The 25,658-nt window shown below is 34.5% G+C and overlaps 1 protein-coding gene across 4 annotated transcripts in view; it reads left to right on the top strand.

Moving 5' to 3' along the window:
- LOC131691083 (myotubularin-related protein 10-B) overlaps nucleotides 1–25,658 on the top strand; it is a 503,383-nt gene that overhangs the window by 374,344 nt on the left and 103,381 nt on the right. For 3 of the 4 annotated variants that reach the window (XM_058977274.1, XM_058977277.1, XM_058977275.1), the window contains 2 exons: nucleotides 4,714–4,838; nucleotides 4,895–5,123. The exons of the other annotated variant lie outside the window; for it this stretch is intronic. In XM_058977274.1, coding sequence (XP_058833257.1) covers nucleotides 4,714–4,838; nucleotides 4,895–5,123 — 354 coding nt within the window. The remainder of the gene's footprint in view (nucleotides 1–4,713; nucleotides 4,839–4,894; nucleotides 5,124–25,658) is intronic. 4 annotated transcript variants of the gene reach the window in all.

Below are 25,658 nucleotides of genomic sequence, written 5' to 3'. Positions count from 1 at the left end.
TGGAGAAAGATCCGGGAGGTCCAGGTTCTGTCGAAAATTTTCAACTTGTTAAGAAATTTTAAACTAGTTTTAATTTTAAAGTAGCGACCCCCCACTGCATACTCCCTCCGGGCCGGTATGATTGACGATTTTTAGAGTGATTGCATAACATTTCTATATGAGAAAGGCAAAAATGTACCAAAGTCCAAAAAATCAATTTTTGTTAAACATTATTTTTTTCGAGTTTACATCAAATCTCAATGTTTCATGAATTTTAAAGTCATTTGGCATCAAAAATACAAATTTGATTTTGAAAATTTTTCATTTCAGTTTATATGGGAATTTGCTGTGTGATTGCACTCTTCAACACGTAACTCCGGAACCGGAAGTCCAATCAATAAAAAAATCAATAGCAGCCGATGGGAAGGTTGTATATATATATATATATATATATATATATATATATATATATATATATATATATATATATATATATATATATATATATATATATATATATATATATATATATATATATATATATATATATATATATATATGTATATATATATATATATATATATATATATATATATATATATATATATATATATATATATATATATATATATATATATATATATATATATATATATATATATGTATATATATATATACATATATATATATATATATATATATATATATATATATATATATATATATATATATATATATATATATATATATGGTTTATTTTGGTTCATGGTTAACAGTCTCTCGGAGGATGATGCACTATCACACTTGGAGAAAAAAATTGTTCTACACATACCATCAAATCTCAACCGTTACAGAGTTATTGAACTTTTTGTGCAAAAACCTTATTTGCCTTAAAATACCTCTAACTTTAAAGGTATACTTTGTATTTTAAATGTTTTAGTTCCATTCGAAAGGTGAGAAAATTTCCTATTGAATGGTGTTCTCATATCTTTTAGCTAATTAGTTTTAATTACCTTTTAGCTGTAAAGTAGTTAAAAGTTAGTGTTTTTGAGGAGGTTTTTGCTAATTTTCTCGAAATAATGAAGTATGATTATAGCAATATCCATTACCCAAAAGTTGGGTTTCAGGACGATTCATAATTTGTTCCTGGACGTCATATTCCTATCTCTTCTCATTTCTTTGTAATTTCATTACTATACTTTTCCTGTAACCGACTGGCAAGTGCTTAAAAGACTCTAATCTAAAAAATATGCTTTATATCGCTATTTACAAGATTTCATTGGAAAGCTAAGAAAATGTCCTATCAGTGTTTGTACAAGTATCTTTTAGTTAAGTGTACTAAATGATTTTTTACTAACGAAATAACTCAAAATTTGTGTTCTTTGGAGAGTTTTTTTTTTAATTATTCTAATTATTAATCAAAATTTATCGTTACTCTTGTTCATTTGATGCCCTTTAATGTTCTCTATAACTTTTTATTTGACACTTTGTCTATATTTCTTTTCATTTTGCTGCTATTTAATAGTTAACACAGCCTGACCTCGCCACAAATGTAGTGGGTTTGAAATCGTTATTTTTGCATATGAAACGATGTGATAAAAACGATTTTGCGTCGAAACCAAAAGAGATAATTGGATGAAATCAAAGAAAGAACTGAAGAACTTGCTGAGATGCATTATTTCCATGATAATAATGGTGATGTTTATTATTTACTATTTTAAGAAAATTAACGAAAATGCTAATAATAGCAACAACTTTAAACTAATTTACTTCTAAAAGAATACTAAATTCACTTAACTGAAAGCTATTAATACATTTTTCTCTGTAAAATTTTCCTGGCTTTCGAATAAAAAGAAAAAAAACGCTTTTAATCCACCTAACAGTGTGATGAGACATTTATTATAACTCTTATCACTCTCTTCGGATATTATATCGTTTGAGAACATTTAGAATTTAGATGTTTCGCGATGTTTTTGATAACACATACTACATGGGATAGTGGCAGGACTCAGAGAATCGCTCAAATCAGCATAGGACAACATCAGTGCCAGAAATCTCAAACCAAATCAATGGGAAAGCGAAAAAATGGCCCATAAAATAGACATACAAACGAATTATTGCTAATGCTCTGTTAATAAAATATCTAAATTCCTCAATCAATGCATTGTGGTGGGAAAACTGAATTTTCCTAAAGGGGTTATGTATATTGTACTGAGCCAAAAAAATACTTTACTCAAATTTCCAACGCGACTGAGAACTAAGAAATCGTCGCTTTTTTTTGAAAAAAGCGATACTAGCAGTGACACCATTCAAAGAAAATCAACAGTGAATATTTCCAGACTTGGTTTTATTTCCTATTTAAGAACTATTGTGTTTTTTACATCCTAGATTGCATGATTCAGTGATCGAAACCCAAAACTTCATGAAGTATTTGAAATTATTAAATTAAAATTTGTGTTTGCTATTGAAATTGACAAAATGATAGTATCGCCCCTTTGGCGATTGTTTACCTTTTCGGTCCCACCTATCAGCATTGAAGTATCGCTCTTACGTTTTTTACAATACCAATTTTACAATTGGTGGGGGTTTGGTGAAAATCGATCTTACTGTCCAAACGGCATAATTCCGAAACCGTAATTTTTGAAGTTTTAAAATTATGCAGAATTAATTTTTCAGAAAATAGTCACAGAGTTCGTGTCTTTAGCGAATTTGTTGAGACTTTATTGTAGTCATGAATATTAACCTGAGAAAATTCACCATAAATACTTCTTGGACGATATTTTAATTATTCACAGTCAAAATTATTTTATCAAATGATGCGCTGTATAACGTTTGTAAAACTCATCGAAGATACTAAACCTCCGAAATAATATATATATATATATATATATATATATATATATATATATATATATATATATATATATATATATATATATATATATATATATATATATATATATATATATATATATATATATATGGTTTATTTTGGTTCATGGTTAACAATCTCTCGGAGGGGGCAGCTCAGACATCAATCTGAGAGGCTCGGAATTGATGGAGTACGTAAGTAGTACAAATCTCCATATTCTGAATGTGGGAAACCGACCAACTTTTGCGAGGTCTGGGAGGGAGGATGTGTTAGACATAACGCTTTGCTCTGATAGAATTTCGCATAAGCTGGGAAATGAAACTGAACCGTCTCTATCTGATCATAAATGTATATTTTTCGATCATTTTGATGTCACCTTCAATGTGGTAACATATCGTAAACGTAAATCTACAAACTACAACCTCTTTTTGAAAAACTTGGTGACTAAATTTCATGAAGTCAACTAGAAGACTTAGATGACGTCGTGGATACGACAAGCTCATTCATAGTAGCATCCTACGAAGAAGCTTGTCCACTTCGTACTACTTCGACTAGGGGAACCTCGTGGTGGAGGACTGAGCTTGAAAGTAGTGCATATAAGAAATGTCTTAGATCTGCAGAGCGAGCAGGCTGGCAAAACCTATGCACTAATGTCTCTAGTCTGAACGAGGCTAGCAGGTTAAATAAAATTCTCTCGAAATCGAAAGATTTTCACGACGAAAAAGATGTTCTTAATTGCCTCTTCCGCGCACACTTTCCAGGTTGTATCGATTCGGAGCTGAACAATGTTCACAGATTCATTCTAGTGATTTGGACTCGTGGGCGTTAGCACGCACATTGGTTACCACTGAATCGGTCAAGTGGGCAGTTGACAGCTTTGCTCCAAACAAATCACTCGGAAAAGATGGAATACTTCCCGTGCTACTGCAAAAGGGATTTGATATTCTCAAATATGTCTTGAAAAAGATTATGCTTTCCAGTCTTGCTACCGGGTATATCCCGAAAGCGTGGCGAGAAATAACTGTTAGATTTATTCCCAAAGGGGGGCACTCAAGCTATAAAGAAGCCAAGAGTGTTAGGCCTATCAGCTTAAGTTCTTTTCTTCTGAAAGCTTTGGAACGGATAATCGATCATCACATCAAGAACGTTAATTTAGCTGAATATTGACTGCACAAAATGCAACATGCATATCAGTGGGGGTAATCCACGATCACTCCGGTATGCTGACCAGGGCTTTAACCGGCTGCTGCAAACTCAATTATCACATGGCAACTATTCAACGCGCTGAGTCTTTTTCATGTGATCTTTGTGAATCTAACTACGGAACGTCATATCATCTGATCTGCAACTGTCCAGTAGTAGCGCAATTGCGATTCCAAGTTTTCAGCCGTCCTTACATGGACGACACCATGTTTGGACGACTGAAACTCAGAGACATACTAAAGTTTCTTATCTAATGTGGTAAAGAGCTTTAGGCTTACTCGCAGGCGAGTTGAACTTTTTGTGAGATTAACTTACCTGCTGTTTGTTTTTGTTTTTGTGCTGTTATTTTTCCCACCCTTCCAATTCTACTTCCCCATACCTCCTTTTCCTTTCCTTCCGCTCATAAAATGATGAATACACACGGCAAGGCACAAATCCCCAACTATTATGATTCCTGATAGTGTACATACATACATACACACATACAGACATTGTCCTAATTTATCAAACTGAGTCGATTGGAAAACGTTCAAAGTTTAGCGAATCCTATACATTTCTTTTGTAAAATTTAGCGTGACGCTCTTGTACTCATGTCACCTATTGCATTACTATGATAAAATAAAATAATCGTTATTCAATGTTTTTTTTGTAATTTATAGAACTTTCGAACGCTCACGTTAGGATTTAGGAAGGCTGGAATTGGCAAAGGAAAGTATATCGCAGATGCTTTAGTGAAATTTGCATTCCCTGCTAAGCATAATCTATTGTTTTTGTACAATTATAAGTATAGAATTTAACACAATTTATAGAATTTACATATAATGAAATGTTTTGTTTTAGGGAAAAGTATTACAATTCAATGCGTTCAGTATGTATGTTCAATAAGTTGAGCGACTGGCAAAATGAAGTTCAGCGCTGTGGAGCTGAAGCTGGTTGGAAAGTTGTTTCAAAAGATAAAATGGACATCGATAGCACATTACCTATGCACTATGTTGTACCGAAACATATGTCCGATTTAGAATATTTCCAAATTTCCAAGAGCTTTCGAAATTGTCGTTCAGCTATTTGGGTAAGTAGAACCATTTTGTTTCCCTATGCGCCCTCCATGTAATTATTTAATTTGTCAGCTTTGCTCAATTCTGATAATTGAAAACTAGGATGAATTAAAGTCAAATAAATAACAGCAGAACAATATTCTAGTGTTGAGTAGACTACTTTATGCTTTTACATTTATGTCTCTGGATGAATTTATATCTTTTATATTTTTCTCGATTTATCCCAAATATCGGAACCAAAATATTAGTAAAAATGTTTTTCTTACTCATATTCCAACATTTCTAATACTTTATGAAATTCTTTTTGGTAAAATAGAGTTGAATTTAAAATACAATTTTCCAATATGAAAGACATAAATTCGGAGACTGAGTTCTGGTTTATTTCCACCAGAATTCCGGCTCCAACGAAGCAACCGGAAACAATACCTATATACTGTACAAGATATTGTACAGTATATAGGAATCCACATATCTCTATAGTCTTAACAAACTGCAATAGTTTTGGGCTGTTTCGATATTTTAAGTTGGAGTTAAACAAATCGTTTACACAGAAAATTTGGAAGAAAAGATAGCTTCTGGGCAGCATATTTTTTTTTTTTAATTCGTTTATTTGACACGGCTCATAGCGGTAGCTTAACGGAGCCGTGGATCTTTTATACGTTTACAATACATGTAAAAATAAAAATACAAACAAGAATTAATTAATTGGATCTCGTGCGCGCAACTTTTTATTGCGAGCGGAGACCTTTTTTCGCGAGGTCTGCTGGCAAACAGCGTCAGGGGGGTCATTTAATTCTCTCTTGATTTTCACGTCCCGGTCGAAGCTGGCTTGGTGTCCGGGATCAGATGTTCTCCCTTGCTTCTTGCACTTATTGTTGACCAGTGTAAATCCGTCGTCATTGTTACTGCATTCGTTGCCGATGTTGCTTACAGTTGCTTTTGGGGTGCTTGATGATTCTTTTGCGGCTGTCATTATGGTCTGAACAGCTGCCACAAAATTGGCCACCGTTTGTGGTTCAGGCATTGGTATTGAAAACTCTGTGTTAGGTTGGTTTGCCGTAGATGAGTTGGCAATCGGTTGAGATGCATTTTCCTCTGCATCTTCCGCGCAAGGTTGTCCATGATGAGCTGTCTGATTACAATACTTGCACGTAGGCGTTTGCCCCTCATGGGTGCATAGCGTAGTTTGCATAATTGTAGTTCCGTGAGTATTGAGTTTTATTGCCAAGTAGGAGGGTATAGGCCTTTCAACCCGCATCCTCACTACAAAAACGCCGTTAGGAGTACCCGGGAAGAAGTTTCTCCAAGTATCAGGTGTAACGGATTCTACTTCTCCGTATTGCGACATGCATTTTGCAATTGGCTCAGGAGGGGTACGAGGTGATAGGTCATATAACCTTACATCAATATAATCATTCTCAATGTATACGGGAATCTTAATTCCAACGTTGTCACTTTCAACCACGTGTTTTAAGTTGTTCTTCAAAACGAAACGCTCGGCTTGTGCTAACGTGTTGAATGATATTAACACTACATTGCGAAGATGATGATACTGAAGGTACAAGACTTCCGCAAGCCTAAGTTGCATTTTTACCTTCAGAAGGTATTCCACTTCACTAAAACTCGGTCGTTTTAAACAAAATTTAAAGTCAACGACCGCAGCGTTGGGTCGGAGTAGCGCTTTTTCGTCAACTTTACTCATGATGACAAGAATAATCCGATATTTCCTTTGTTCTCGAGACAATGCACACTAGATCGAGAGGCCTGTTGTTCACTTGGCTCGATTGTACGTCTGACTGCGGCAGAAGTAGAAAGTAGACTGGGCAGCATATTGTAAAAAGGCGAAAACAAATAATATCAGATGTCTCAATAGGTGCGTTTAGAAATAACATTTTGTATCTGTTTATTTTTTAACTAAATTCACGTTACCCAATTAAAATGTTGATGTGATAAAGGAAGATGAAGAGATAGAGGAATTGATAGTGCCATCTACAGATCGCGTCACATGCAGCAAATAGAACGAATAAACAATATTTATTGTAGTTATATAAATGAATTCCATGGTGAGGTCAGTTTTTACGTGTTTACCGTTGATAAACCCGAGATCAGAGTCAAAAAAAGATTTTTTCCTTTACCACAATCAGGCGAAAATGACGAGAGAGCGACGCTACTTTCTAAACCACCAGTAGGGCAGACCGAGGAGGGTTGAAACAGTTTTTTGTTTTTGTTAGATAAATCGAAAAAACTGTCATTCGATGATTGCTTATTTTTAAATTTCTTACTTCTGTTTATGCTTTATTAATTTACATCAGAATAACTGGTAAAAATCAATAACAAAGCATCAGTATATTGATTTTTGTAACAGTGTTTTCTTTGCTTCAACTCTCCTCATGCCAAGGTAAGTTGAAACAGCAATGAATGTGAGTTGAGACAAGTAACCAGTTACTTTAAATATTATCAAAACGTTTTCTAGAGCATTAAATGTTACAATTGTGTCACTTTTATTCGTTCACACTAAGATGATTCCTTAAAATGACATGCATTCTTATCAATATTTTTCACAGTGTATATCTATGTATAAACTGACACTTGTTTTGAAAATTTATGTTAGATTTTTGTTACAAATGCAAGAATTTCTGCACTTATCCTAACAGTAATAACAGTAAGATACTATGCCTCACCACTAATCTATCTATATATATATATATATATATATATATATATATATATATATATATATATATATATATATATATATATATATATATATATATATATATATATATATATATATATATATATATATATATATATATATATATATATATATATATATATATATATATATATATATATATATATATATATATATATATATATATATATATATATATATATATATATATATATATATATATATATATATATATATATATATATATATATATATATATATATATATATATATATATATATATATATATATATATATATATATATATATATATATATATATATATATATATATATATATATATATATATATATATATATATATATATATATATATATATATATATATATATATATATATATATATATATATATATATATATATATATATATATATATATATCCCCGCAATCAACGTTCCCCGTCTGTTGGAAAAAATCAGTTATGTTTCCGGTTTTTAAAAAAGGTGATAAGCAAAATGTTGCGAACTATCGTGGCATAGCTTCACTCTGCGCTGGCTCAAAGTTATTTGAAATATTAGTGGGAAATGTGCTGTTTCGCGAGACCAGAGCATATATATCGAAGGACCAACATGGCTTTTTTCCTGGTAGATCGACAACTACTAATCTAGCCCAATTCACTTCGCTCTGTATTAAAAATATTGAACTTGGATCTCAGGTCGATACTGTATACACGGATCTCAAGGCTGCATTCGATCGTGTAGATCACACTCTTCTACTGGCAAAGATGAAGCGGCTGGGCGCTTCGGATTATTTTATAGGGTGGCTTAAATCATATCTCGTAAATCGTTCTCTGTGTGTAAAATTAGGAAATAACGAGTCATACAGTTTCATCAACTTGTCGGGAGTGCCTCAAGGGAGCAATCTAGGACCGTTGCTTTTCTCGTTGTTTTTCAATGACGTTTGTTTTGTTATACCTCCTGGGTGTAGACTTATATATGCCGATGATCTCAAACTATTTCTTATTGTGCGGTCAATAGAAGATTGCAAGGAACTACAGAAACACTTAGATGCTTTTTGTTGTTGGTGTAATCGCAACTTGCTGGCTCTCAGCGTGTCCAAATGCTCCATAATATCTTTTACACGTAGAAAAAATCCAATACTGTGGAACTACACCATTTCCGGGGAATCGCTAGAGAGAATGACAGTTGTCAGAGACCTCGGTGTACTTCTGGACTCACAACTGACATTCAGAAATCATTACTCTCATGTTACAGCACAGGCAAATAGAACTCTCGGTTTCATTATAAGAATCGCCAAAGAGTTCACTGATCCATATTGTTTGCGGGCACTCTATTTTTCACTTGTGCGATCTGTCTTGGAAGCTTCAGCACCCATTTGGTGTCCTTACACAAGCATTTGGATCAACCGAATAGAAGCAGTGCAGGCAAGATTCCTCCGTTTTGCTCTTAGAACTCTGCCGTGGCGTAACCCAACAGAGCTACCACCGTACATCGATCGCTGTCGTCTGCTCGATATGGAAACCCTAGCCAAAAGGCGGAACACATTTAGAGCAGTATTTGTTGGGAAGATATTAACTGGCCAAATAGATGCTCCAGATATTCTCTCACAAATAAATGTCAATGTGCCCCCGAGAAGTCTCAGATCGCATAACTTTTTAAGACTCGAGTTTCGGCGCACCGAGTACGGTCAAAACGAATCCATTAGGGCGATGTGTAATGTTTTTAATAGTGTTTATGGCCATTTTGACTTTTCTGTATCTTGTGATGTTTTCAAAAATAGACTAAGAAGGTTGACGTAGATTTTAAGATTCAATTTTTGTAATATTTGTATTTTTTATTTATGTAATGCTGTGTACTATGTTATTATATTTTATTGTAGTGTGAATCCATTGTAATCAGGTGTGAATATATGAAAAGATAATGGGTTTTTACGCCCATTTGAGGATTGCTTCTGAAGTATATCCTGAAATGGGCTTTTCCCATTCAACTACATTTCATGTAGACCAACATAGGTCAGATGAAAAATAAGAATAAATAAATAAATATATATATATATATATATATATATATATATATATATATATATATATATATATATATATATATATATATATATATATATATATATATATATATATATATATATATATATATATATATATATATATATATATATATATATATATATATATATATATATATAAAAGTCAATGTTTGTATGTATATGATTTTTAGACTCCCAAACGGCTTAGCCGATTTCCGTAAAAATTTGCACACATTAGGTATTTGGTATGGGGCGTGTTTGTGTGCTATTAGTTGGAGACTATCTGCCCGCCAGATGGCGTTTTGGAATAAATTGTATTTTCCTCCTATTTCGCAGAGTGTCGCAGCTACGCGCGATGGGTATTAGCTAGTTAACTATAACTGTAAATTCAAGAAATTTGATACCCATTTCTCATATATTTAGTTATGTATTATTTTCCAACCACTTCCCCAAGAACATTCTACATTTATTAAAATGGTTGATATGGCCAGTGATGCTATTTATGACTACAAGTGATACGGGTTTATGAAACAGGTAATTTGGTATCCATGTCGGTAGTATTTAGTTCATTTTGGATTATGGTCACTTCGCTCCAAGCTTCATAAGCTGATAGGAGTAAAGAATTAGAACAAATGCATATTCCGTGGTTTTAAATGACCTAGATCTAATAAATTGAGAATGTTAATCACTGTTGTCAATTCAGGATTATAACATTGCAATAAGACTAAAAGTTCATCATCGAGGAGAGTTGAAACAAGGTGTTTCAACCCTCCTAGGTTGAGAAGTAAGGCTTGATCCACAATTTACAATTTAAACATCGCAAAGATAGAAAGAAATGTATACAAATCGTAAATGTTAACTCTTAGACTACATAATAGTGATATTTTCATGATTGAACATCACTTAATATCCTATTTATACCAATTTGAAGAAAATAACGAAAACTTACTTTTGCTCGTTTTACATTTCTTATAAAAGAAATGTATAGAATTCGCTCAAACTTTCAAGATTTTTTCCGAGGCCCGGAGGGCCGAGTCTTATGTACCAATCGACTCAGCTCGACGATTTGGGACAATGTCTGTGTGTGTATGTAACGGACAAATTCTCATTCGTGTTTCTCAGCAATGGCTGAACCGATCTTATCCAATCCAATTTTAAATGAAAGAACTAAAAAACAGTATGAACGCTATTAATTTGTTTTTGATTCTGATGTTTAGTTTCCAAGATATTTTATTTATTTATTTATTTATGTATTATATTTCAACTGACCTTTTGGGTCTTATTGAAAACTTAGCTTAGAAAACAATTAACATCATATTTCATCACATACAATTATAAATATCGCTCATTTAAACATGTTAACAAACATCTAACTACAACAGATATCATAACAAGAACATTTTATCACATTTCAGTTACATAAACTTGCAGTGATCTCAGGTTTCCATGTTTCACGACGGACAAACTCTCTGATCTTTAAACCACGAGGCCACGATGATGCTTGCAACGCTTTAGTTTTCCATCTATCGACCAAAACGACTTTGAACGAAGCATAATCAAGCGTGCTGCAGTTCTTCCATTTCGGTACGAGTTTGGTCGTTTCTATATCACTGGTACAGCTGATGCCGAGAGAATGACACACCATCAGCGAAATTTCATTTTCTGAAACTTCGCTATCGACGTTGGACAAATAAAGTGCAAATTTTTTATCTTTTTCTGTTGCTGATCGACCGAGTGGTGATTTAGTTTCATCTATTCGGCTTATACTCGATCGCGCGTTCCTATGATATATGGGTGTTGAAACAGGGGTCGAGTGATTTTTTCCAACAGCTTTATCCGGAGCAAGCAATGAAAGCGTACTCAGAATTTCGTTGATCTGCTGCTTCATTGACGTTATTTCTTCCTCAACAGTGGCTTGCGGTTTTTCGGGAAATTGCATTGTATCGCGTATTTCGAAAAATATACACGAACAGTCGTCACAAAGCCAAATAACATTACTGGAGAATGCGTTAATTTGATCCTCAGTGAGCTCCACACACGTAGCATGGAATCGTTTTGCACATCTTCCTTCACATACTGCGTACAAGTCTGTATTGGCGTCGATGGGCAAACAACACTTCTTGCATTCCATTTCTGTGCTTTAAACGGCAAGCAAAAACGATCTGACGAACAATGGCAGCTCAATTCAATGCACGGATAGCACAATTCAGTAATTTTATTTCCGTGTTTTTAGCTTCTCGTACCTCAAATCACACAACTAATAACACCAATCAATTGGTCAGTAAGAGCGGGACGATTGAGCAATCTTTCTGGTCAAAATACACGATTAAACATTGCCAAAATAATCTTAAAAACCGGAGCGTAAAAACACACAACTAAAGCGCAAAAAACTGAATGCTTAACCGCGTAAAAATGGCGTTTTTTGCAGTTTTTTGAATTATCTTCCGAAATTGAAAGTATAGATAAACAATTTATATGTTTTTAGACAGCTTTAACGAATACCTTTCGAACAAGCTATAGCTTGTTGAAATTGGACTAATATCAAAAGAGATATTTAACATTAAATGCGGGCGAAAGATTTTTATCATTTCCCATTGACCAAAAACATGTAATCTATTATTAACGCCAAAACGGCTTATTTTAGGTCAATAGTATCTTCGGAGAATTTAATGGAGGCAATATGCCCTTTCTTTTGGTATTATGCTTTTGCTGGTTAATCCCCCTATGAGTGAGATATTTTCACAAATTTTCTTGGAAGTGATTATATCGAAATGATGCCTTCAGCAAATTTGTAGCTCTTACTTTTGCGAATAACTTTACTGAAGACTTCAAATATCTATTTTGAATACTTTAAAAGTTATGGCTTGTTGTTTGTGGATTACTGTTTGTCGCCTATTTATTGTTCAATATAGTAATAATCCATTGAAATAAGCCAAACATTATTTCGATAAATCGAATTTTGTATTTCATTTTTCTATCTACAACCGCTAGAAATAATCACCGAACACTTCCAAGTTGGCTGGAAGGAACTTGATAACTTATCGGTGCAAAAATGTTCATTTGTGCGAACCTTCTGACTGCAATTTTTGTAGCTTATGACCATCGGATCGATCTGAAACATATCGGAAAATGAAAAGCGAAATAAATAACTCCAAGCAACGGCGTAGCCAAGAGAAGGTTTTGGGGTTTAACACAATACATCCACCCCCCCCCCCCCCCCCGACACAAAAAAAAAAGTTAGATTGAAGTTGAAAATTTATTGATGCAGACTGATTTAATTCAATATTACAATAACTGATCCGTAGATTGATAACCTGTTGTTGTAAACACCATGAGGACTTTTGATAAATTGTCGGAATGGGGTCCTGATATGTAAATGATCTATTGGTCTTGATTTCACAGTTGTATAATTGCATCAATATCAAATTCCTGCCTGAAAACATTTCAATAGAAAATTCCAGAGTTCTGTAATCAATCATAATCCTCAGATTTCTTTTCAAATTGAGCTCGCTTTTGTAGAGATGCACTGTAATAAGGGTCTTTATTTAATAGAAAGCGAAGATTGATTTAACGTCTATGAAACATAGAACTGCTCACCAAAAAATGCATAAATTTCAACATTTGCTAAAAATGTGTTTGCCTTTCTCATGCATTCTAAAGTTCGTTAATCTAATCCCGAGCCGGAGGGCCGAGTGTCATATGCCAATCGACTGAGTTCGTCGAGATCGGAAAATGTCTGTGTGTATGTATGTGTGTGTATGTGTGTATGTGGAAAAAATGTGACCTCTGTTTCTCAGAGATGGCTGGACCGATTTGCACAAAGTTAGTCTCAGATGAAAGGTACAACCTTCCCATCGGCTGCTATTGAATTTTTTATTGATTGGACTTCCGGTTCCGGGGTTACGAGTTGAAGAGTGCAATCACACAGCAAATTCCCATATAAACTGAAATGAAAAAATTTCAAAATCAAATTTGTATTTTTAATGCCAAATGACTTTATAATGGATGAAACATTGAGATTTGATGTAAACTCGAAAAAAATAATGTTTGCAAAAATTGACTTTTTTGGACTTTGGTACATTTCTGCCTTTCTCATATAGAAAGGTTATGCAATCACTCTAAAAATCGTCAATCATACCGGCCCGGAGGGAGTAGGCAGTGAGGGGTTGCTACCTTAAAATTAAAACTAGTTTAAAATTTCTTAACAAGTTGAAAATTTTCGGCAGGACCTGGACCTCCCGGATCTAACTATGTGATACTGAAACATCGCTTGAAACCAGCGGCGATCAAGCGATGTTTCAGTATCACATAGTTTCTCAAGATCGTGGCTGTCGATCCAATGTACGTATGTGCAAATCGTACTGAACATGTAATATTCATTTCCACCATTGTATTGAACATAACCAGCCATGAGAAAAGCACAATTGCACCACTAGGTGGATTAAAACAGGTTTTTATTGGGAATGGGTCGAGTTGAGGCGGAAACGTAATATTATTAATAACGAGGATAACACCTTTCGAATGTAGAGAGAAATTTATGAAAAATGACGATTTTCATTCGACTCTAGCAGGTTCTGATCGAGTTTGATGAGCATTTGATTTTTGTTGTATGACCAATTATATGTATAAGTCAAATGTTCAAAAACAGTAATTTAAAGTCAAGGTAGCATCATTTTGAGACCGCCAGTTTCGGAGGTTTAGTATCTTCGATGAGTTTTACAAACGTTAAACAGCGCATCATTTGATAAAATAATTTTGACGGTATATCGTCCAAGAAGTATTTATGGTGAATTTTCTCAGGTTAATATTCATGACTACAATAATGTCTCAACAAATTCGCTAAAGACACGAACTCTGTTACTATTTTCTGAAAAACTAATTCTGCATAATTTTAAAACTTCAAAAAATACGGTTTCGGAATTATACCGTTTGGACAGTATGATCGATTTTCACCAAACCCCCACCAAACCGAATTTCTGGCTACGCCGCTGACTTCAAGTAAGGAGAAACAAAGTCGTTCTACACTCGTTCACAAGAAACTTCTTCGAATGCTGAATATCTATTATAATACATTGAAACCCTGATTTTATCAGCCAAATATGAACATATGTTTGATGGGCTCTAGCAGACGAACAAGACTGAATTCGAGTAAATCCTTTCTTGAGCATGTTTTCCTTATCATGAAGATGGAATTATGCAAAAATAAAAAGTTCATCATAATCAGAAATAGTTATGTAGTCAAGGGACGGGAATAATATTTTAACAGCTTCAGTTTATTATAAAGAAAAAAATTCCCCGATTTAGTCAATGTCTCCATTTTGTCAGCCTAAAATACACCATGAGATTGATAAAAATGGGTCTTTATTGTATGTATTATTCAGTTTGTTTCACATTAATAGGTACATTTCATTTTTGGGGATTTTTTTATTGCATCGAACTACAACCATTTTTTAGGTAGCTTTCAAGGGGTTATTTTATAGACTTCTTCCAAAATTCGGCGAACCCATTCCAATTCGTATACCAATTAATTGGTATACTTAAGGGTTTATATGTTGCAGATAGAGAAAATACTGAAATTTTCAGCTTTTTTCCTACACAATATTACGAAAGCTTATTCAACAATTTTTCCTAATAAGTTTGTGAAAATTATAAACTATTGGAAATTTTTTAATAGTTTTATTTTTTATTTCCCCGTGATTTTTTAATAAATAGCGACCATCGCTTCACAACGTAGTCTATTTTTCATGGCTTGCGGTGAGCACGATCTCTCGAATTGCTGAACTGAAAATTATGGAATAGAAATTAATTTTTAGTATTCTTTACAGATTTAACTCGCCGCGCAGATAGCTCTGAATTAGACCCGCTGGTGCCCTAAGACGATTTCGCTAGATTTTCAGAACACTGTGCACCCAGTGCATTAACGCAAGTGACAGAAGGTTATCGAAAAGATTCGTGAAAATGAAAATTCCAGTAATGATGATGATTTTCCCAAACGGTTCGTTTTCGAGAGGTTTTTATTTGTTCTTTGGCATAAGGATTAGCGATAATAATTCAAATCAAGGATACTACTGGGAAGTCACCTTTAGAAAAAGTCGATTTCGAAGTAAAATTTGGAACTATGCACGCATGCACTTCAGAGATAGCGTGATATCAGAAGCTGCGATTTAATTTCAACGCTTTTTTTGTGAAAAGGGCGATACTTACAAATGTAAACATAAGGGCTTTTTTTATACATGCGAATGAGGGCTTTGAAACGCAACAAATTAAACTAAAAATTTGGATTCTACGATATTGCTTTCTTAAACTACAGCAAAAAATACAACGGGCGAAACTGTATTTTTGTTTGTTTGTTTAAAGTTTCGCCTTCCATGCTCCATGCAAACAAACAGGGCGATACTTTTTTTGCTAGCAGTTTAGAGGCGAAACTGTTATTTTCGTATTTTTTTTAGGATTATTAAGCTGATACCAGCTGTAAATAGTAACAATGATCGCTATTGAAAAAACACGGACGAAATCGGTGGTGTAGAACGGTAGTTATTATAAAAAAACGTAAGGGCGATACTTCAATTCTGATAGGTGGGACCGAAAAAGTAAACAATCGCCAAAGGGGCGATACTATCATTTTGTCAATTTCAATAGCAAAAACAAATTTTAATTTAATAATTTCAAATACTTTATGAAGTTTTGGGTTTCGATCACTGAATCATGCACAGTGTTGCTAAAAGAGCGAGAAGCCAACACATCCTCCTCGTTCGCCTGCGAGCGCGAGACTCACGCTGTATGCTCCCTACTGCTGTACACACGTTTTCGAAGAGCTCTCAGCTATGTGACAATCAGCACGAGCGGCAATTATGTTTGATTTATGTGAGTTATCTGCCTTCGCTATAGGCTCGTGTGTCACTCGCACTCTTGTCCGCTCGCTGGATATCAGCTCTAACAGCGAGTGGGTTCCCATGATGGGACTCCTCGGCTGCGAGCCTTTATTGCATGCCACCCACTCCCGTGTGCTAAGCACTTTTTACGGCTTTGAAGATGCTTATTAGAACAGCACGTATACACTCTTTTAGCAACTGGGAGCGCTCCTAAAGGAGCGAAGGGATCAGGTACAGAAATCCTAGAACAGCGCAAGCAAAAACTAATTAAACTAACAGTGCGCGTGTTCGCATTAAATTGTCATTGCATTACTTACGTTATCTGTCTAAGCAGGTTTATGGCGGTCGTGTTTAAAGAACAAATTAAATATATTGTTTTTCTTATTTTGTAAAAAATATGTATACAAATTATAAGTGCGGTGTCTGAAATAAAACTTGTCTTTTAAGGGGTGATTACTATAAAGTTCTCAAACTGAAAGTAATTTTGTTATACAATTTTGATGGCAAGGTGACAATGGACCTCTTGTTAAGGTTTATGTATACATTCACTATGAATGACAAATTTTCAGCCAGGCAAAGCCACACATACGAGCGTTCGAAGAGAAGACGTTCAATCATTTCCATATCGAGGAGTGCCGCGGTGGGCATGATAACTCTTGATACAATTGTCTGAAATAGGAAATTCAATAAGATTTTTGAAACATAGACTTGTAGTTACTCTATGCACCAAAAAAAAAAAAAAATAAAATAGAACAGTTGGAATTTCGGAAAATGACATAAGAAAACCGAAAAATAAAATTCGTTCACTTTTCTTCAAAATAACGAGGAAGGTTTTTGTATTTTCCCTTAGTTCAACGACTGACTACACATGTTATGCATTCTCATAAATAATCAAGTCAATTCGTTGAATGGTTTTTGAGTCATCGGCAATTTGAAAAAGGTGGTTTCGAGAAAGACGCTATTAAAGTTGCCGATAGACTGAAATCATTGAAACGCATGGTTGTTTAGTACAAAAGAAGTCAGTGTGGCCACCGAGATTGCGCCGGGCTCTTCTAGAGGTTCTAACAATTAAACGAATAAAAAAACATTGATGTTTTTTTACTCACTACACCACCTTAAGGAAATGATACCACATATTCTAATCGGTTTGCATTTTTGTTCCGATTATGCACCTCTGACCAGAAGTGACGGGAGTATATTACGCACTTCTGAGCAGAAGGGAAGGATGCGATGAAATCTAAAACTTTTTAAGGATAGTTTCTTTTTTGAACAATGAAAATTGGAAACATGAATTCAATATTATTGCAAAAGGTAAAAAAAATAATCTGCTACTACCAATTTTACTGAGATGGTAAATGGAATAAAGTTCCGTCTCACTAGTATATAGAAAATTATCGTGAATAATTATTTGAACAGTATTGTGTAAACTGTTGTTTTCGTCAAAAAGAATCAGTATTACCGAAAGCAATGTTGTTCAGTCAGGTTCAAATCTTAATTAGTACAGATTTATAAACTTTTGCTATATATTTGTTAAAATTATCTAATCCTAAGATTATGTGTATGAATAAGAGAAGCAAGTGAATCACGATGGTAGGAATTAATTAAGAGATATTTCGTTTCTTTAGGCATTTTGATTTTCATTTAAATTCAGCATTTTCAAAATTTTCATTTTCAGTATTCCACCAAGACGCTCAAAGAGAAACTATTTTCATTTAAAGTTTGATTTTAATAATTTCCTTAACTATTCCTTATAATTTGACTATTAATTCTACAACTTATCATCCCGTATCCATGCTTTTCGTCAAATTTAAATATTAAATCATCCTTTATACTATTTAATTACCATTGAAAATAACTGTTCATACTTGATGCGGCAAAAAATTATCTGGGAAAAGCTAGCGTGAGAAGTCGACGAGCAAGTAAAAATTACTATTTTAATGCTAGTATTGCTTGTGGCACAAAAACTTGATTCGAACCGTATTACGCACTTAACATTCTACTAATAAATTTAGCTCATAGACTGGTTAGTTCGACTGGCCTATCTATGAGAGTACCATCTCTATAACTTCAAATACATGTGCTTTGACAGCTCGCAGTTTTCAGTAGCAGCTTGATTACTCACACAGTGTGGAGTTCAGATTAGTGAGAAGTGTGCAAAATCATTCACTAGAAATTTCTTCTAATATAGTCTGCTGGCTGTTTCAATTTGGGACTATGAACGAATGCTTTAAAATATATAACGCATACAGTACTTTTCTTACAGCTGATAGATTTGCTCTGAGTCTGTCGTAATTTGGAGGATATTGGAATTGGTCACAAAATTTTCATGAAAATAAGTACTTATGTTTAGAAATTCACTTTATGACGGTAGTCGATCTCCTACATACATATTCTATACAAGCCAATGTTTGTTATTGGGTTTGATTTTTTGTAGTGAACCGCATTAAATGCGTTTATCTAGAAACTATGTATTTAATCCGAATATCAAGCACAGGTCTTGATCCGATTCATTTAATGCAAAATGTGCGAGGAATAATCATAGATGTATACTACCCATGATCGCATATTTGTCCCGTTTTATATGGGATTTCCTATCTTAATGGTACATACTAGCGATCAAAGGCAGTATAAGTCATACAGAATTTTATAAACCTTGTGAAATGGAACCAATTTAGAAATTATACACTGAAAATATAACTTCGTAAATGGAAAAAATGATCGTGCAATGCACGAGTTCATTCGTCGTTTTCTACAACGAAGTGTTTTCGTGCATTGTACAAAGTAGATTTCGTTCATTTCATTTACAAATTTAAATTTTTTTATTATTTTGCATATTAAGTGTACATTGCACGAGATCGAAATTATATTTCGTGAATGAAACGAAATGATTCGTTATTTTTTGTGTGTTTGTGTGTATTACTAACGATTTCGTTGTTTGCACGAATTATTTTCGTTCATGTTAGAAAAGTTTTCGTGTTCAATTATAAATACTTTTTTCCTCGATCTTTTAAGATCGATGTTTGACAATACCATTTTTTTAATTAAAGGGATCGATCTGGAAAAATGGATTTTATTTCAAACAGCTCACCACTATTGAGTACTTGATTGATTGCGGTATTTTTGTTCGTGACAATCATGAAAAAATGTTTATAAAAATTAGCTTCACTCTTGTAGTAACTATTCAATTTTATGCATATATTCTTTCAGTGACATATTTGACAATAAAACCTGGACGTTCCTGTCACTTCATTATCCCACAAAAAATCTCAAACTTCAATATAGGTATTTCTGATCAATAAACTAATTATTTTAAGAAGTACATATATGTACATACCAAAAAATAATGAAATTTAAACGACATGTAAACCAATACTTATGTAAACATACAAAGCTTGAATAAAAAATTTGATTCAAAGTTAAGTTGAATTCGTTGCACTCAATTGGAGCATCATAAAGCATATGATTTTACACTTTCGTTCGTATAATATTACATGTCATTTATTTTACAGCAATGTTGGATTAAAAATACATTAAAATCCATTGCCATCCCATTTAATAAAACTGTAATCTTCAATCAACGTGCAAAATTATAATAAAATTTATTGAAGAAAGCACCACAAGTTGTGTGCATTTGTGGTGGAATTTAATTTTACATTTTTTTTTTCATGCTCCAAATATGTGCATGAAAATAAATTTAAAATCACAAAATATTTTTTTATGTGTAACATTGAGGGGAATTATATATATTTGGCATGTTTAGGTTCCACATATTTAAAAGTATTAATCCAAGCGCTATTGCAGTTTTTTTAAATTTACGTTTTACTACGACCGCATTAAAACGTAGATTTAAAAACGGATACGTTTATGACTTCGTTGTACAAAAAGTGAACCGATGAATCGAGAATTTCCCGCACCATTTCCTTTTCCGTTATACCAGTGCCATATCAACCTCGATCCAGACGATACATCAGCTTCCATCAACGTAAATGTCCGTCAACGCCACGTCACCGTTCCATCAAGATGAGTTGAATGCATCTCTCGTTCACACTTTCCGTACGTCAAAGCATTCCGTGCTGTTGATTTTGTGTGTGAATACCTGCATTTAACTAATTTTGACGTTCCCGTGACGTGCTGTACCGGTGACGAAAGCCAGACGTATTGTGCAAATCGATCTTCGAACAGCCGCGGCTTGAACTTTGTACATAAAATATTAGAATAAATTCATTTTCATTTAACATTCTTGGTCTACCACCGAAGAACGAAATGCGAGTAAGAGCGAGAGCGCTAGAAACTGAAAGAGTGCGAGTAGAGGCTAACGCGGTTAAGAGTGCGAGTGGATACGAGTGGGTTAAAGAGCGCGAGTGGCTACGAGTGGGTGTACGGACGAGTGGGAGCATGGGTGAGTGGGAGCAAGGGCGAGCGAGAGCATGGACGAGTGGTAGCAACAGTAGGAGTGCGTGCCACCGGGTGGGTGCGAACGAAAGAGTGGGTTTCAATATGTGCAATTTGAGTTGCTTTTGGTCAACTGGCACTCGCAGAAATTCTACCCGGCTGGGGAGTGAACGAAAGAAAAGCATGCATGGAGAACACTCGGATACAAGTGTTGGGTGCAATGAGAACACGCGAATGAGAAATATAAGAGTTATTTTTACGAGTTCAGCAACACTGATCATGCAATCTAGGATGTAAAAAACACAATAGTTCTTAAATAGGAAATAAAACCAAGTCTAGAAATATTCACTGTTGATTTTCTTTGAATGGTATCACTGCTAGTATTGCCCTTTTCAAGAAAAAGCGTTGATTTCTTAGTTCTCAGTCGCGTTGGAAATTTGAGTGAAGTATAAACTTCAAAACGATTAAAAAAAATCGATTTTTTTGGCTCAGTACAATATATAACCCCACTACAATATATAGGAAAATTCAGTTTTCCCACCACAATTTAGATATTTTATTTTATGGGCCATTTTTTCGCTTTCCCATTGATTTGGTTTGAGATTTCTAGCACTGATGTTGTCCTATGCTGATTTGAGCGATTCTCTGAGTCCTGCCACTATCCCAAGTAGTATGTGTTATCAAAAACATCGCGAAGCATCAAGTTCTAAATGTTCTCAAACGATATAATATCCGAAGAGAGTGATAAGAGTTATAAGGAATGTCTCATCACACTGTTAGGTGGATTAAAAGCGTTTTTTGTAGTGTGTTTACCGAAAATACTCAACCACTCATTTAACGTAGTTGGCGTGTATTGGAGGGTTTGTGGGCACGATATAAATAAAACAAATGCATCATTGTTGTATCCCTAACGGTACTGTTTCGCTAGTAATGGGCACTGTTTCAACTCTCCTCTGTTTCAAATCTCCTCGGTTTTCCCTACATTGCGAAAACGAATATGAGACAAAGGCCTACGACAAAGCATGCGTGTAAATTCCATTTCAATATTTCCTTCACACACTCCTTTTCGCTTTCGGATTGAGAACGGCATTGGCCCCTTCGATATTAAACATTGTGCTAGGGGAACGAAAATACACTAGTAACGATATTTACTTGTCGTTGTTCTATTTGATGGAATTACGAGCTAGTGATGATATTGGTCGACTGAAGCACTATTGGTGTGTATATTTTGCCGTGGTCGCAGCGTGCTAGCTGCATTTTATGATGCACATTGCTATAATTTCATTTAATAAAAGTTAAAATGAGAATCAAACTTTCTGATTTAAATTTAAAACGCGATTGAACTTTCGTATTGTCATAGGAAAACGAAAATCACTACTACTGCTACTCGCTGCCGTAGAATCGAAAGAAGAAGGGGCGTATTGCTTTGTATGCATTTAATAATTAAGGAGACAGCAAAAAAACGAAATTGAATCCTGTGTGTTTCATCGTTTATTAAATGGATTTGAGAATTTTAGACCCTGCCTGAGATAAAGTGGCACTTGATACCGGTCGAAGCTTGCAACGGTGATTTTTCTTCATATTCAGCAAATACGTTGATGATAGATCTCCCAAATAACGTATAGAACGCTTGCAAATCTTCTCTTGCGAAATAAAATGACACTTGAGAAATGGGTTGCAATGATGTGCGTAAGGATTATTTGGGGATACCCTTATCAAGAAATAATCCTATAGCATGAAATACTCTTGTTTATAGCACTACGCTTTCGAACTCTCTTCCCCTGACTGCATGATGAAGCTACTAAAACAACTATTTACATTACACATACTCACACTTTATTACTCACGCATATATCACAATTTTAATAAAAAAGTGGAGAGAAAATAAATTAAAGGGGGTGTCGATCTTACCCCTATGGGATGTCGGTTTTACCCGCAGTGCCTAAAAATAGTCACTTTGTTTTCCAAGTTTTTGAGTAAAAATACTTCTTAATTAAAAATTATCTTATTAACATTATCCATGCATGCTAAAAAGAATCTATATTTGTGTTCCAACTCCATCTATTTTTGCTTAGCTTATTTTTCCTTTTATTACTGTATCTTAAATTAGATTCATACTAACACTCATCAACACAATAAATTGCGTATTCTCTCTCATTCTAAACGTACAGTTTCACAATCTCTTCCATGCACGTTTACAAACGTTCGTGACCTTCGCGATAACACAAACCTGGTCACAAACGCGAACATGCAATTGCAATCATCCACACATACTTACACTCGCGATCATGCCAAAATTAAAATAATCCGATAGTTAAGTGAATGTTTTGGCATTTATAAATTTACAAACGAGGTCTCGAGCATTAACCCACCGCTTGCGCGATCACGAATCGGTTCCTTCCGGAAGTCTCTCCCTCGATCCTAGCAGCCTAGCATCACGCCTCCTACACTTGCGATCTCGCAAACATGATAACAAATGAATGGCCCCACTGTTACAAAATCGAATTTGTATACGCGAAGTCACATACACGCAAGCACCAGCAAGCAAGCGATCACACACGTATACTTAGGCCCGGTATCGCACAAACTTGATTACACCCCGATAGTAAGCTAAACGTTTTAGTATTTACAATGCTAAAAACGTGGTCTCAAACGCGAACCCACAAACGTTCGTGTTCGCGCGATTTATGAATCGGTCACGTTCGGAAATATTTATCATCCGTCCTAACATAAGGTCCATAAATTCCGTTGGACAAAATAAAGCTCATATCCACTAGGCAATACGTTCCATTGTGGCATGACCGGAAACTCAAGTGATATAAAAGAACTCACTTTCTTCTAGCATCTGAACCGTGCACCAAAAATAAAGTATCAGATTCACGGTCCGCGTGCGATTATCCAAAAACTCGCGAATACACAAAGGCACACGGTTATAAAATAGAATTTCTACACGCGAAGTTACATACACGTTAGCACACGCGACATACAAATCTCACACGCGATTGAAAACGTTAACGTACAAACGTCTAGCCTTTCGCAATGATACACGCGCTCGCGAAAACCCTGCGTCCGCATATATCTGAACCGTACAATGAATATCACATTCAGAATCACGACCCACTGGAATTGGCCTTACGCAGTGTTTTAGTGGGTGACATTATCCGTCTCGCCTGCAATTGTAGTGGGTGATTCTGACGGGGAGCTCTTGCGAAAATCTAGTTCTACAGCTCCAGTAGGACAACTCTCAAAAAAACCCTTAAAACTTCAGAATAATTTTTAATTGATTTTCTATGAAAATGTTAACACGTCCTTGTTTGACATTATCGGTCTTCCTTAACAGTAAATTTAACCAGAAGGGTTAGCATTTGAATAGTTCTCGCGTCTTTTTTGTAAACGACCAATAAGCATACTATCAAAACCACTCTGTGAAAAAATCCTGACAAATCGTAGCTCACCGAGAATGGTTGTTTACATTCTATAAAATAAATAAGTTTTCTGTGTTGTGTACTGCTGTGATTTAAAATCGGCGATTAATGGTTTGTCAAGAATTTTCTCTCAAAGTGAATTTTGATAGTATTCTTATTGGCTCTTTTCAAAAAATACGCTCGAGTTATCTCAACAAAAGGATAGGGATCAAGGTAGTTCAATGGAAGGTGCGGTCGTAAAAATTCAATTTTATGAAATACTTTTCATTTGTTATTTTACGTACTGTAGGAATGCGTCCAGTCGATCTAAGCGTCACTTGTCGAATCCCCAATCTACTTTTCTCTGCCTGCTTCGATCAGCGATTATCTTAAAATAATCGTATTGTAAAGTTACATTGAAAGGTTTCTACTCTGCACTATACTACAATCCCCCCTTAACAATAAAATGTTAATGAAACTCAATTTATATGTATAGTATACTACTGTTGAATGTTGGATAACTCTTTAATTTAACCTTCCGGCAGTCGTGCTAGTGCACTGAGTGCACGCTGCTCTGAAAATCTAGCGAAATCGTCTTAGGGCACCAGCAGTGGGCCATATGCGCGACTTCCGGAGGGTTAATTACAATCACAATTACATATTTTGATTGTTTTTGATAACACATACTACATGGGATAGTGGCAGGACTCAGAGAATCGCTCAAATCAGCGTAGGACAACATCAGTGCTAGAAATCTCAAACCAAATCAATGGGAAAGCAAAAAAATAGCCCATAAAATAGACATACAAACGAATTATTGCTAATGCTCTGTTAATAAAATATCTAAATTGTGGTGGGAAAACTGAATTTTCCTAAAGGGGTTATATATTGTACTGAGCCAAAAAAAATCAATTTTTTTTAATCGATTTGAAGTTTATACTTTACTCAAATTTCCAACGCGGCTGAGAACTAAGAAATCAACGCTTTTTCTTGAAAAGTGCGATACTAGCAGGGACACCATTCAAAGAAAATCAACAGTGAATATTTCCAGACTTGGTTTTATTTCCTATTTAAAAGCTATTGTGTTTTTCACATCCTAGATTGCATGATTCAGTGATCGA

This window comes from Topomyia yanbarensis, chromosome 3 (assembly GCF_030247195.1).
Source record: "Topomyia yanbarensis strain Yona2022 chromosome 3, ASM3024719v1, whole genome shotgun sequence".
NCBI classification, from domain to species: Eukaryota; Metazoa; Arthropoda; class Insecta; order Diptera; family Culicidae; genus Topomyia; species Topomyia yanbarensis.
The sequence above is the reverse complement of the archived record's forward strand: the minus strand, read 5'-3'. Positions and strand labels throughout refer to the sequence as shown.